Here is a 15,717-nt window from a genome sequence, read left to right as displayed (position 1 = left end):
TGTGCGCCTTAATTGATCCGGCCCCGAACAACCCCAGCGCCGTCTGATTTAACGGCTCCGTTAGACTTGACGGACAAAGAGAAAAGAAAGTTAAAAAAAAGAAGAACAGAGTCACACACGGCCTTCTCCTGCTCTGCTCTGTCTTTGTTCATCCCTGCCTCTGCAAATCCCACCTGTAAGCTTCCTTCCTTCCTTCTTCTCTGTCTCTGCACGTTTTCAAAGGTATAATCTCCCTTCTTCCTTCTTCTTTCTTCTTCTAAGCTCACCTCTTTCTCAGATGCGTTTGCATTAGGCCTTTGGAAAAGCAAGCAACAGCCTTGCTCTCCATCTCCTGCTCCTCTTTCATATGTTCCCACCCTTCTGATGAGTAGCGTTTTGGATGCCAAAGTTTGATTCATCCTACTTCACTCTAAGGTGAGGATATGTTTATGTATCTTGTGTTGTGTGTGTAGCGATTTGGATTGTTTTAGGCTCCCCCTTCCCCATTGGCATTTCGATGATTTTGTTATGATATTTTAGCAGGTAATTCGTCATCTCAATTGCTGTGTTTCCAATAAGAGTATCATCAGGAGAAATTAAGGAATTAATGTAGCCATAAAGTCAATGGAATTTTGTTTTTTATAAGTACTTCGATTTCATACTACTTTGGCAAACATACTGATGCACTTTATGGCATTCCATACAATTTTCTCTCGGTTTGCTCACTTTATTAGCACCACTTTTGGTAGACTATAGATGTCATCTCCTGACAGCGAAATTCACATTCTCTTATCTGTAAAAAGGTTAGTTCAGAAAAAACGGTGGTGGGGATGTTATTGATAGATTAGTCTCTTTTTTGCTCAATTGAATCACAAAAAGGAGGTTATTCAGTATAACTTTGAGTTTCAGCAAGAATCAGTTGCTCATATCAGAAGCTCTTGTGCCAGTGTAATTGCATTAAAATCTAGATACTGTTTCTCTCCGGACTACAGATAGTTCTGTTAAGCAACCTTATATATGCAATACCCGTGCATGATGATGCCATGGAGTTATCGATTTTTTGATTGATAGATTTCTCTTCTATGTAAAGAGAGGATATTTCCTGACCATTTACACTCAACTATAAAGAGTTTTGCCTTAAATTTTGTGCAAAACAATATATTTTTAAGTAAGAAGACAACCATATGCATGAACTCTATTGGAAGTTGTGATTGCTAGAAATTTAGAAAAGAGCGTTTCTTAACATCTAGGTTAGTAGAGTTCTACTTAAACTTCTGTCCAAAGCTATGGATCTTTGAAATGGTTAATGGATAGAGAAGGAAGATTTATGCATGAAGCATTGTCATTTATATTTTTGTGTATCGTCATATTGTGATTGATAGAGAACCTGCGTGACTTGTTCCTCAAAGTTTATCTAAAGCAATAGATTTACACAGGAGAGGATGTATGGAATAAGCAATTCCATGGTTTGAATGAATTTTGTTTCGAATGAAATCATGAGATTTTATGATTGTGTGTGTGTGGAGAGAGAAACTGTGGATTGTCTCAGTAGGGAATGGAAGCAGAAAGAAACTCTATGCTTACAAATCAAGAACAAAACCGAGGAGAACAAGTTCAGGATATTTCCACACATTCTTGGGAGGCAATAAACAATAGCTTCTTTGAAGTGCAGAAGATATTGCAAGAGAATAAACTTCTGATAGGAGAAATCAACCATAACCAAGAATCGAAGATGCCGAATAACATTGCAAGAAATGTTGCACTTATTAAAGAACTCAATAGCAATATGACCCAAGTGGTAGGTCTCTATTCAAACCTTTCTTCATCATTTGTGAGCTATATGGAGGAAGAAGCAGCGCAGAAGCGTAAGGCAGACAATCAAGAGAAGAAACACTCTGATGAAATAGCTACGACTTCAGGAACAAAAACAGAACATGCATAATGATTGAACTCCCTGAAGAAGAGTGTCTTTTGCAACAGGAATGGAGAAAAGCCCTAAGGAAACTCTTTGTTCCAAAGCAAAATGAGGAAAATCGCCAAAAACCCGCTTTCAATTGCATGTGCTGCTTGATAAAAGCAAAATGAAAATGATATCCAAAAGACCTCTCTGACAATATGGGAACAGTCTCTCAAAACACGGTCTTTAGTAGGAGATGACTAAGAGCAGAAATGAGAGAATTCTTTAAAAAAGCACTTCTTTGAAAGCATGTATGTTTAGTGCTAATTTAATTCTGGATTAATGGCAACTAAGATTTACCATCTGAACAAGATAATCTTTCCTCCAGTGCTGTGTAAATTGAACACGATAAGCTTTTCTGTAACTTTTGGGTTGTCATGGATACCTTTTATGTGTCTCTGACTACAATGTTTCAATTGGTTTTAGGTGATAGTAGTCAATATGAATGTTATTGCTTTTGCTTTGTGTACAGGATAAACTTTGCCCTGATTTTGGCTTATGATGCCACATAACTGTATGGAGGTAGTTCTTAACATAAAATTCAAATCTTAGTAATGACGAAGCAAAAAACGTTTTTACTTATATTAACACAGTTCTATATAATAATTCTTAACTATTTTGCTTACTCTGATACATATAGTTTTATGATTCTTTTTTTTTTTCCATTCCTAAAAAACGCCTTCCATTAGGTATAGAATTTTACATATGAGATTAATATATACAAATCCCTAGATGCCCATCGACTCAATAAAGGGGGTGGTCGACCATTGTTGGATGAAGGGTAGTCGTTGGCTTTCAACTCCATCGACACAAAGCTATGGATGATCACTCTAATGATCAAGAATGAAGATCTATGTCGGCTCATTTTACCTACTTTCACATGTCTATGCTTAATTTTCATTCGCGTGTTTGAACAGATAATTTGCTACTTGCAAATAGAGTTACGTCAAAGGATTAAAGAGTAATCATATGTTGTTTGAGATATTTGTATTTGTAATGACTTCCTCTAGGAACCTTAAGATCAAGTATGGTCATAAATACTTCAAATATGTAGTCATAAATGCTTCAAAATAATTTAAGTGGAAAATCTACATATTATTTGTCTATGGTTCAATGATTACATAGAATCTTATGTGTCATCAATGGAATTTGGTGTGGGTGATGAAAATGGAAAGGTAAAAACCTTTTTTAAATAACTATGCGGATTCAATGTTATTTAAGGCAAAAAATGCACAATCAAAGACCGAAGATGTAGGCTTTCCACTTCTCGTGTTGCATAGTTATTCTTGTTACTTGCAAATTTCAGTCCCTTTGTATCTCTTTGGGCAATGATAGAATGGGGAGATATCTCACAACCCAAAAAAATAATCCTAATCATTGCCCACAAAAAACAATACCAATATGTACATAATCTTCAAATATTTTATTATCTCTACACGATTTTTCTAAAAGGGTTAACACAATATCAAAGCCCATAGCCACATGTTTGTGAGACATAAAAAATTGATTAAGAATTCACTTTCTTTGTGAGTTATATTACATATATTAGTCTTGAACAAGCACTTTCTTTGCGATAACCCAAGCACTAGACTAGTTCCTTCCCAATAACCACAATAATCATTTCTACTTAGTCAACGCTTGTGATGTGTAAGTGCATGTGTAAAGATTCATGTACTAAGATATGCATCAATCATATGCATGGAAATTAGATGGTTCACAAATAGTAATGAGTACAATCTATGATGACAAGTACTAATGAGACTTTTCAACACCTCCATATTTATAAATTGGTTTTTGATCATTACGCTATACATTATTAACAGCAAAACTCTATCGAAAGACAAACTTAACATTAGTCAATGTTCATAAATTAGTGTGAGTACAAAGAGAAAGATAAGTTGCCATCTAAATTTTGGTTTTGATTAACAATAAGATAAACTCCCCATTTATATGTTTGTTTGATGAATCTTTGAAAACGGTTTAAATGCAAGCTAGCTATATTGTGTTAGTCTTCTACCTATTTTAGTTGTTAATTATGTCATATTTATAAGATATTGGCGTATGTTAGCTTTCTATGATTTCTGGATTATTTACCGACAGATGTTTACTTCCATAATTCGTATAAAAGTTATACTGATAAACAAGATTCGGAATGGATGGTTTAAATGCTTGAGGTTGAACCTTCAAAAGGCGTTTTAGAAACTCTGCATTTTCTTGCACTGTACTGAGTATGATTTTCCCTGCGGACACCAACAAACTGACATTCAACATATCACACTAAATAGAGCCTAAAAAAACATGCCTTAAGTTCACCAAAATACCCCAAAGTTTCCAAACATCACTAGAATACCATTTTTGAATAACTGCATCAAAGGGGTTTTCTACTGATGTATGAAACTTTGGGGTTATTCTGGTGTTCTACTCCAGAAAAAGAGCAAATAAGATTGCTTCTGAAGGAATTAGGCACAGTGCAATTCTGTTTTGAGAAAAGAGCCAGTGAAACTCACCTCCAGGAACTAGAAGGAAAGCAGTGGCTTCAGCATATTTGTCCCACACCACTGATGTGATAAAAGGTGGATCAATTACAACAAGGTCAAATGTATGGTACAAGTGATCCGGTATACTATTTGATTGGTTGAAATCCCATCTTACAAAATTAGGATGTTTATGCCACTGCGTGTCAATCTGTTGACATCAAGGTCTGGAAGATCAGGAATAAGCATTACCTTTTTTAAGCAATTTCCCCATCTAAGAGACCATCTAACACTTGGAAAATATAAGCTCCACATTTTAATAAATAATTGTTAATACTTTTCTCTTTCTACCTTTGATATGTTAGTAAATACGAGGCAATGCATCATTTGTTACTTAGATGTTTGAGAAGTATTTGAATCAGAGAGTAACATAGCTTACATCAAATACAAAGCTTTGTTCTTTCAGATGTGCATTGTAGAGAGAGAAGTATAAGCTTGGTGTTGAGAGGAAGGCAACTTTGCTTGCAACCTCTTCTATTTCCTTAGGTTACAACATGGCATAAAACATTTTGTCAAAGATTTAAAAATAAGTTTCAATTTCTATCAATGAGAAATCAGAAAGATTTTAGTTCTCATAGGAATGATCATCGAAACTAGTACACAAGGGATATGCCAACAAATATTTTCCACAAAGTCAGGTAGAAACTGAAATTATGAAACTCGTCAAGCCATTCTGCAAAAATCTACCATTTTTGCATCTCTGATCCACATTCTTGGAGGCCATTGTCCATGAATTGCATGGATTATAGAATTGCTGTATGGATAACTATTTCTCCAAGTTGAAGGGCTAGAGAGGAAGGTGTGCATTATGCGTGCTTGTTTGTCCACACCGTTCCTCGTCTTATCAAAATCTTAATCCGTCTGCTTCTAGATATTTCAATAAATATGTTGGGATCACACTTAGTACTAGTAATCACAATATAGGTATCATATATATAGTTTTCCTAAATACTTACAGTTCATCCGAAGATGCTTCCCGATCGTAGAGTACTCAACATTGCATAACACCATCAAAGTTGGCAACACCTAACCCTGGCTCTTAGCCATAAGCATTGTTCTTATTAGACACCATGCATATGAATCCTATAGGGCCAACTTGTAATTATACTATTGTCAGCATATGAATCCTAACGGAAAGCAGCTAAAATTGAAGCAGACTACTGCTATGGCAGCGGCCCAAATCTGAGGCAATTCTGCCATAAAGGGAGCTTGGCCGCACACACAATGGCATGAAAGGGTGTGTAAAGCATTCTGCCATAGTAGCAGTGGACGATGAAGCAATATCTACTAGAGTGGCAAATAAGGTGCATCGAGCAGCATAGGAAACTTATTTATAGACTCAATATCTATACTTTTTTGGACTAAGAGAATCCCTTAAATGTACTTCTGTTATGGAATCATTGGTTGATTGATTGCTTCTGTGATATTCCATCGGATTACTTAAAAAGTTACAATTAGACATTGTTACATTTACTCAATACCACCCATTTACACAGATATAACGAATTCTTACAACTTATAAGACGATCAAATTTGGATTAAAAACAGCATCTCCAACCATGCTTTGATAACATTGAGATGTCACAAGACACACAGGATACATACGCATGCATAGCATATCATTGAACAACAGGTGTTGTTTCAAAGTCTCCTTCTCCATAATATACTTTATTATCAGAAAATTGATATGCTAAACTATATGTTGATGATATATTCAGCTTCAGCTTGTGCGGGGCCCAATATTGTAGCTAATTTTCCATTATTATGGTCACTTTTTCCTTGGAGGTTGCCTTCTCCTGCTTCATCAAAGATGGTCGGTTCATCTATGGATGACAGAGCATCATCTGGGGATGATTGGGTTCCATTCCCATGAGGATTGACTTTCTTCAATTTGTAAGGGGAAGAGCAATAATAGTAAAATGATAAATGATAAATAGAGAAAATAGAAAGAGATACGGAGAGACAGAGAGAGAAAGAAAGAAGGATATAGTAACATCTTTTAAGAGGCCAGAATGGCCTATGAGACCAAATAAGATATAACATCTTAAAATGTTGTCTACACTTTGAGAACAACAAACCTAAATAAATATGACTACGGAAAATAATTAATAGAAATAGAATAAGACATGACTAAAGAATCTTGTTGTCTATACATGTAAGATTCTCGAGTCAGATATATTGTAATTTTTGTCTTTGAAAGATCTCTAGCATTGGTCGATCAAGAATGTAGAGATCTCTGAAGCAAGGGAAGCACCTATGACGGCAGGAGATAATGGCCTTTATCTATCAATGACAAGGGTAGTGAGATTGTGGTTCACAAGTTCAGGGCCTACATTCATGACAACTTGCTACTGCCCAAATGTGTCTCTTAAGTTCTAGCAAGAAAAGCCCTAGGCACTGTTGGTCTTCATATTCCATTACCTTGTGTGGTGGGTCCAAGCTTTGCTTAAAGGGCGATGGAATCTCACACTTATTTCATAAAAAATAGTACAATGACAACCATTGTGTTATTTAGATTCCACTCCTTGATGACACAATCATCAAATTCTTTCCTCTATAGGTATTATGCATGCATATTTGCCTATGTCAAACTCTAACTGATGTGAAGAAGTTGGCAGCTGGCTTATCGCACTACAGAATGCATGTCCATATAAGAGGGCTGGAGAAAAATTGTCTTATAGTGGGCCATCTTCCAACCAAGAGATGTTTTAGGGCTGATCCATGCTATTTTGTTTTCCAAGTTGAAAAGAATATCAATTCAAATCACTCTACTTCTTCCACTTTGGTCATGTTTAGATAGGGACAATCCAAGCTATATTAGAATGGGGTAGTGCATGTATGCTTTTGCCATGTGATTTGTACCATTGTTGCATTTCAACAAAACAATCTCAATGTTCAACAAGTTGTTTCGATGACATGCATGCCAACCTTGAGTACCTTCTATTTAGGGAACCCGTAAAGTCATCGGATGTTGGTCACTAATCAAAATAATGCCTCGATGATTATTGGAGCTGCTCCCATCTCTACTCAGATTATATCCAAAGCACCGATGCCTGCTCCTTATCATGAGAGCAATCATTAAGACTCTTTGCAGTTTTTTGCCTTGTCAAGACTTAGCTCTAGTCCCCAAATTTCTACTCCATAGAGAAGAGTTGATGTGACACGTGTACCAAATAACCACAATATAGTTTCTCTTGGAACTACATATGTGAACAAAGTCGAGCACAAGCAGCCTCCCATTAGGAGAACCAAGGCCTTGTGAATGTCACTCCTAGGCACGTGTAGGATCGTGTAAATAGTGTGTTGTATAGATGATGTTATTCAATGGTTACAATGTTGACTTGTAACGATGACTAAAAATGTGCACAAAAAAAGTGAAAACAAAATGTCTTTACTAATAACAACACATATTTCCTTTCTTTACTAATATAGATGTTAATATTTATATTATATCTTAACACCTTCCCAATTATATTGATATTCTGGGTTTTCTCTTCGTTGTAGATATAAATCTGAGCTACTAACATTTTTTGTGTGTAAGAAAGCCAGCCCACATTGTAGTTGTTGAAGTAAAGTGAAGCTTGAGCTCTTTCATTTCAAGAAATCTCGTATAAAGTGGTGCTTGGCCTAATGTGTTTATTTTGATTGGTGAGCTTAGGATTTATGGCCATTTGAATACAAGATTGATTATCACAATACATTTTTATATGCAGCAAATTTTATTACATTAAGTTCCTTAGAAAACATTTAAGCAATAATATTCTTTCAATACTAGTGCCACAGGAACATGCTCCACTTCAATGGATGTTAATGTCATTATAGTTTGCTTCTTCAGTCTCCATGATATGGCACCATCCGCGAACCTGGAAACCATACTAGAAGTAGAACAACACAAACCCACATCTACCCTCCAAATCAGAACTCATCCATCCTTGATGAGGTGAGTCATCCTTCACATGGGGACAACTTCCAAGATTGGAGAGGTGATTACCATTACTTTTGTGTACTTAATGTACCTCATCACTCTCTTGAGAGTTACCCAATGTGTTGAGGTTTTGCCTAAACCTAGAGAGGGTAGCCAAACACTAAATGATGCATTGGGACCTTGTGCAACTTATAGCAAAAACTTTGTATTTTTTAGAAGGGATGGTCTTCATGAATTTGACTTCTTCTTGTGACATAGGACTACCATTAATTGATAACTTAAACATGGAACCATGAATATTGGTGTCAAAATCACGTTGCGCTCCTGCATTTCATATTTTTGAAATATTTCTCAATTAGCTTCTTTTGAGAAATTCTAAAATTTTCCTTGAATAGTTGTGAGCTACTTTCATGCCAAGGCAATACTCCATCAGGCCTAATCTTTCACCTGAAATGCTTGTTATAGTTGTCGAGTAGAGTGCTTCAATGCTATTTGAGGCTACTGGAAGATCCTCCACATACACACCAAGAATGATGAAATAGACGTCAAAGAGAGAGAGAAATTGAGAGATGGTTTCTTCATATTCATTTCATGCCCCATAAGGGGGTTAAATAGTACAATGAGGGTTAGATACATAGGGGTGCATGCCCCCTCAAGCCATCCACACATATCATTCACTCACACCCTTTCCTATCTGTCCACATGCACACACATGTGCATGTGTTTACATACGCATATACTCGCACTTACACTCATACTCGTTCTCGTGCACATAACACATTCACACAACACTATAGTCTTTCACCCTCATAATACTTATAATCTCCGTACATCTCGTACGGTAACAACTTGACGGGATGTCTCACCTCACCTCTTCATGGAGGGATGCATTCCGATTTGGGGGGGAGACATCGACTCGACCCATTCTACTTTTGAAATGGTTAGCATGATCACCTATGGCACCGTATCATGGAGAACAAAGAACCAAACTACATGGGTGGTATCATCCACCAATACAGTGTATGTAACCATGCACTAGCGGCAAAAGAAAGTTTATGGCTTAATTATAGTATTCCATAAGAACTTTATGTAATAAAGTTGTTGCATATAAAAATATGTTGTGACAATCAATCTTGTATTAATTTTATCGTAAATCTCAAGCTAACTATCAAAATAAACATCTAAAGCCTAAGAACCACTTCAAAGAGATCTTATCGAAATGAAAGAACTCGACCTACACTATATTTGAACAACTATAACATGGGCGGACTTTCTTAAACAACTAGAGTGATAATAAAAATATTAGCAACACTACACAAAGCTCAAATTGTATTGATGAAAAGAAGATCCAGAAAATTTATATTACGGGGGTGTTAAGATATAATATAAATATTATGGATTATCACAAGTTTCTCTTGACTGGACGCCGTGGATGAGTCTAAAGGGTCTCATGAAAGGATGCCAGCAGTTTCACATGTTTTTTTGAAGTTAACTAGTAATTTCCTTTATGACTGCTTCTACCAATTTGTGGAGTACATCGTGGCCAAGTCTTGTCCTACCTGACCTCTTGACTTCATTTGTCGGAAGTTTTATAATTGCCTCTATTTGAGGTACAGCGTTATCCTTGGATATATATGTATCCCTGAATACTATCAGCTTTGGTTCATTGTCTTCTCGGTGAGCCCTTTACTCTAACTGATTGTTCCTTTCTTGAGGATGATCTTATTGCCTTTATCTCCACTAATTATGGTATTATGGTGGTCTCCAGTCCTTCCGCACATCTTAATGGTAAAGAGGGATGTTTGAGGGAGCAGTTATTGAGGGATGATGTTCAGCAAACAGAGAGTAGAGACACAAATTTTTGGGTGTACCCAACCGCCTTGATTGGTACACAAGAAAAAAGGCTATTATATTAGTTAACCCTACAAAGAAAGAGGTGTGTTCACATTACAAAAGGAGGTGTCCTGTCCAGGTGAACAATGTGTTCACATATACGAATAATTACCTAATTTGTGAACTACGGGCCTTTACACCTCACACATCTTCTCATTCCATTGTCATTCCAGATCTTTCCATTTTGTCTTTGCAGGGCAGGCCCAATCTACTTCACTTAGAACACACCTTCTGCATGAACCACAGTCTTCTCCACATTTGTTAGTCGCTTCTCAGGATGCTTCATTGAATTTTCTTTATGTTCCCTGATCACGGGAATCTGAGCTGCATTGGAATTCGCTTTCATAATTGGTTCCAGAGATTGGGAACTTCTTTCTGGACTGGCCTCACCTATTGGCTTGTGGAAACATAACCTGCAGCCACTTTAGCGGCATTCAGGAATATTTCCTCCCATCCCAGACAAGATTTGCAGGAACTGGTCAGGCACAAGAGAGTGGTATGAGAAGGGGTGACAATGGAGAACAAGAAAAGGGAGCACGAATGTGGGAGTAAAGGAATTTAAGAAGAGTCAGCTTAAAGAAGCATAGAATTGAAAGACCTTGCCAACAATTACACTGGTAAAGCTGGACTTAAAGTGAATGTATGAAGGACTACATTCAATATTATCCACCAAATTGATGGCCAGGCGCTCTCTGTGGTGGAAAAGACCCAAACAAATTTGGTAGAGTGAGGGGGAACAACATCCTCAGCGCAAGCAGGAACGGCAATAAAAGAACTAGAAGACTGGAGAAAGGTGTGTGTAAAAGAATCACAAAAGAGTCACCTTAAAGAAGCATCGTATCAACTGAGACCACATCAACACTCAATTTGGCAATGGAGTTTAATAAAAATGTAAGGAGACATTCTATATGATCCGCTGGATCAGTAATCAGGTTCTGGCTGTGGTGGAAACAACCCAAATGGAAAGGGTAGTGAGGGGAAACAAAAACCTCATTAGCTCAGGAGCAAGACGACGATATAGGACCACTCAAAGGAGTGCTCAGAAGGAGGAAGATCTAAGTTGAAAAGCTCAACGCAATCACAACCAAAAAGTCAGATCAGGAAAAACATTTCTTAACCTTGGAGAAATGTCTCAAAAGGGAAAAAGTAGTGACACCATGAGTCTGCTTTACATTTATGATGACTGGAAGTTCGTGATGGAACATCAAATGGAGGATCCAATGTAATACGAACAATGGTGTACAACCAAAATCAGGCACATATAGAGGGAAATGTTTGATACTATAGCTCAGGAGCAAGAGGACGATATAGGACCACTCAAAGGAGTGCTCAGAAGGAGGAAGATCTAAGTTGAAAAGCTCAACGCAATCACAACCAAAAAGTCGGATCAGGAAAAACATTTCTTAACCTTGGAGAAATGTCACAAAAGGGAAAAAGTAGCGACACCATGAGTCTGCTTTACATTTATGATGATTGGAAGTTCGTGAAGGAACATCAAATGGAGGATCCAACATAATACGAACACAACCAAAATCAGGCACATATAGAGGGAAATGTTTGATACTATAGCAAAAAAATCAAGAGGGGTCAAAAAGTGCACGAGGGATTTGATGCAAGTTGCACAAACAATGCGGCTTGTGGTCAATTGGCTAGAGATCGCAATCTACTTCGATGATCATTGCAAGAATCTACCTAGTTGGACATTCAGCTAACTGTTCTCAATTATTATGATGTTGTTAGCATTTAGACTGGAGGACTATGAGGCTGTGAATTATCACAGAGGCATGCAAATGTATTATTAGTTAGAGAATTAGTATTATTCACTAATAGTGTTGATATACTAGGAGTAGCATGAATCCGATTACAGAGGCGTGTCTGCTCATCAAGGGTCATTAAATTTATAAGAAAGTAGGATCTGGAAAAGTAGAAACTACAATAATAATTGAATGGGCATTCTGTAAGTGACTTTGTCATGAACTACGGAGCAACTTTGTGGTAATGTGACATCTCAACTTTGTTATGCCAGCATGATTGGACATGTTTGCTATCTGAAATTGATCATAATATAAGTTCTGGAAATTCATTATGTATAAGTGTGTATTAAGTACATATAATTAAAGTTGTAATCTAGTTCTAAGCTGTTATTGAATAATTCAACAACGTAGCACTTTTCACAATAATAAGAATCCTATATATAGATAGACATGCATAAGTTTTCTCTTATTTACTATATAGATAGACATGCACAAGTCCTCTCTTATTTACACTGAAACTAACACTTGACACTGACATACACACACACACACATGCATACATACATGTGTGTATCATTACCATAAATATGCCAATATACATTTTTGGAAACGATCAATCCTGAGAGACCAAGCATGAAACGTCTAAAACAGAATATTAACACAAACGAACGTTGTTTGTTTTGCTTGTTAAGAGGAGAAAACGTACCTTAACAAGGACAGAGATAGTATGAGCAGAATACCAATACTGATTGAGCTGTGGATTTTCAATAGTATGCTTGAGAAACCTATTTTTCATCACCATTGCCTCTTGTTTCTCTTCAACTACTTGCTCACATGATAATGATCTCTCTTTCTCTTCCTGTTGAAACATCTTCTCCATTTCATGCATCCCTTTGTGGTTTCTGCAAAAAATCAGGAGACAATAAGCATTCTACAACACACTCTAATACTCGTGGATGGTAAAGCATGCAGATATTGGATGTAGTATAAGTTAAAACAGCATGATCAAAATGTAATTACTCTCTCCTTCTCTTTAAGCAAAATCTACAATCTATCTAGTTACATTCTTTCAAATTTTGTATCAAATGCCTAATCTGGGATTCCAATTTATGCACATGGTAAAAGAATTGTTGATGAAAATCAAACAAATGTCTATTGACCAAACAGTATTTCTTTGCACGGATGATCTTTGAACCAATTCTTTTCTGAAGTACTTTAAAGATGAAAGATTCCAATTTTAATGTCTATCGCTCAACATCCTTGATGTGCTTACAAAATAGATTTCCTCTCGTTTCCCCTTGAGGCAGAATCTCTTCTATTTACATTCTTTTAGTACAATCCCTGCACAGAATCACGCATGAACTTTCTACATCAAACTTTTGACCTGGGATGCCAAGGTGTGCAAAAAACGTGAAAGAATTATCAAGTAAATGAGGAAACACGCTGCATCCACTTTGATACCGTTTCTCTTTACGTTTCCGAAACAGGCTCTAGAAAACATTTGGTATGAAATCGCTCCACCAGCAAATGTATTTGGAAACTTTAAGAAAATGAATGGGAAAACATACGGCTGCGTCCATTTACAGTATATTGTTATTTTACGTTTCCTGCGCATAAATGATCAGATAAAAGCTCGCACCAAATATCTCATTTTAGATGCAAAAAATACAGGAAAAAAGAGAAACATACCATGTCTCTTGTAGAATTGACAGAGAAGAGGTGGCATAGTAGCGGAAGTTATTAAGACAACATAAGGAATATTATGCGTTCTTTAATTACAGATTCTGCACAAAATCCTATGTCAGCGTCAATTTGAACCAAATCGCTGAGACTTGAAGGACAAAGTATGCAATGAAACGGGAAGGAGAAACGGAAACGTACATGAAACGGGAGGTTAGAGCTTTACCTTACAGCGTGCTGCTCACTGGTACACGCAGACGGTGCATCGTGGCAGAGAATGATAGGACGTGGTATAATGATGTAGCGGCGGAGAATCAGAAGGATGAGGACGATGCTGAAGACGAAGGTGAAGATGAAGGTGATGGCGATGGCGATGGCGATTCTGGCGATGAAGGGAGGGGGTAAGAGAGATGGAGACTGGAGAGCATGGATGGAGCAAGTCCGAAATTCGCGACGGCAGGAGGATCCGTGGCGAGGAGCATACGTCTGTGTGCAGGAGAGACAGAGAGACAGAGAAAAAGCAGCGATGGCGAAGAAGCAAGAAGAGTTGGTTAACGGTTTCTTTGTGCTCGCAGAGAGAGAGAGAGAGAGAGAGAGAGAGAGATGTGTGAAGTAATAGAGGTGAGAAATTTCGGTTTCGAACCCAAGACGTACTGTTAGTAGTATAATAATTTACCTTTAGGGTAAAGCTAATTACAAACATAGAAAAGAAACAGAAGAAAGAAAGATATATTAATGTCTTCTATAGGATTCGTCGGCTAGTTGCTGAATATACATGCATGGGTCGGAGTCAGACCGGTGGTAGCCAAGCTGCCGGATGTAGGAGTTGAACTTTTGGTACCACATCCTTGGCGCTTGTTTTAAGCCATAAAGGCTTTTCTTTAGTCAACATACGAGGTGACCTTCCTCCCCTATCGCCGTCAAGCCTTCTAGTTGAGACATGTAGATGTCTTCTTCCAGATCTCCATGTAGGATTGTCGTCTTGACGTCCAACTACTCGAGTTCTAGGTCTTCAGTCGCCATGGCTCCAAGTAGGAGCTGAAGGGTGGTCATCTTGATTACTGGTGAGAATATCTTGTTGTAGTCAACCCCATGTTCTTGTTTGGAATCCTTTGCGACGAGCCGAGCTTTGTATTTGGGTTTCTCTGAGTAAGATACATATTTGTATTTGAAGACCCATTTGCAGGGCAACAACTTCCGTCCAATTGGTAGTTTAACCACCTCCCATGTTTGATTCTGATGAATAGAGTCCACCTCGGATTTCATGGCTTGTCAACGTCTGGCGCGACTATAGCTTGGTTCGCCTACACCTGTGTAGTTGCAAAGTCGAGGCCCAGTTGATAGAACTTTGTCGGCCTTCAAACTCGTCCAGATCTCCTGGGTGCCGATTTTGTTGATTCAATTTCTTCAATCGGCTCACTTGGCCAATCGGTATTACTTGAACCATCTTCAGGAGTCCTATTGGATGACTCGCCCCTACAATAGGATTTCGGCGATGTCGAGTCATCCTCCCCTTCTTCGGGATTGATTGACGAATTGGTTGGTGCCTTGGTTGGTTCTATGTGACCTTTTGGTGCCTTGGCCTATTTGGGTGATTTGGTCGTTTCGACTCTGTCTCTTTCACCTCTTGTCAATCTCTTAGTCAAATCTATTTCGACTAGTGGACCTTTTGCCGATTCGGATTTAGCAAAGTAGTTGCTAGCTTGGCTTTCTTCGAATATTTGTCGAATCGCCTGTTCGGCTCAGTGGGTTGGTCCTTCTACGACATCTCTGTCGATTTTGAAGGAAACCTTTTTGTTGACTATTTTCTGCTAGTTCTGCACAGAGAGAATCGAGTCTTCATTGAAGGCGACGTCAATACTCCTTATCAATTTCCTGTTCTCTAGGTCCCACAACCTATAGTTGAACTCCCCATTGGTTCCGTAACCGAGAAATATGCATTTTGTTGCATGGGTCGCCAACTTGGTCCTCTTCTCCTTGGGGATGAATGCATAT

The 15,717-nt window shown here is 37.7% G+C and overlaps 2 protein-coding genes across 4 annotated transcripts; one reads left to right on the top strand and one right to left on the bottom strand.

Moving 5' to 3' along the window:
* The first annotated feature begins 270 nt into the window (after positions 1 to 270).
* Positions 271 to 2,331, top strand: LOC147857583 (protein ELF4-LIKE 3-like). Of its 2 annotated transcripts, none has more exons than XM_087327953.1 (2): positions 271 to 414; positions 1,532 to 2,331. In XM_087327953.1, the coding sequence occupies exon 2, from the start codon at positions 1,535 to 1,537 to the stop codon at positions 1,919 to 1,921; it is 387 nt and encodes a 128-aa protein (XP_087184079.1). In that variant the 5' UTR covers positions 271 to 414; positions 1,532 to 1,534; the 3' UTR covers positions 1,922 to 2,331. The 2 variants fall into 2 exon arrangements, with proteins under 2 accessions (XP_087184079.1, XP_087184078.1); XM_087327952.1 differs by having other exon boundaries at positions 1,508 to 2,331.
* A 1,503-nt stretch (positions 2,332 to 3,834) lies between these two features.
* Positions 3,835 to 13,828, bottom strand: LOC147857582 (uncharacterized). 2 transcript variants are annotated; one of them, XM_087327438.1, is made up of 7 exons: positions 13,732 to 13,828; positions 13,504 to 13,649; positions 13,316 to 13,383; positions 12,749 to 12,944; positions 4,850 to 4,951; positions 4,444 to 4,621; positions 3,835 to 4,176 (listed from the first exon to the last, which is right to left on the bottom strand). In XM_087327438.1, the coding sequence occupies exons 4-7, from the start codon at positions 12,929 to 12,931 to the stop codon at positions 4,001 to 4,003; spliced, it is 639 nt and encodes a 212-aa protein (XP_087183564.1). In that variant the 5' UTR covers positions 12,932 to 12,944; positions 13,316 to 13,383; positions 13,504 to 13,649; positions 13,732 to 13,828; the 3' UTR covers positions 3,835 to 4,000. The 2 variants fall into 2 exon arrangements, with proteins under 2 accessions (XP_087183564.1, XP_087183565.1); XM_087327439.1 differs by lacking the exon at positions 4,850 to 4,951.
* Positions 13,829 to 15,717: the final 1,889 nt, after the last annotated feature.

This window comes from Azolla caroliniana, unplaced genomic scaffold (genome assembly GCF_043228905.1).
Source record: "Azolla caroliniana isolate FFs.n. ecotype wild unplaced genomic scaffold, voAzoCaro1.0.p SCAF_11, whole genome shotgun sequence".
NCBI classification, from domain to species: domain Eukaryota; kingdom Viridiplantae; phylum Streptophyta; class Polypodiopsida; order Salviniales; family Salviniaceae; genus Azolla; species Azolla caroliniana.
This window is presented reverse-complemented; position numbering and strand designations above follow the sequence as displayed.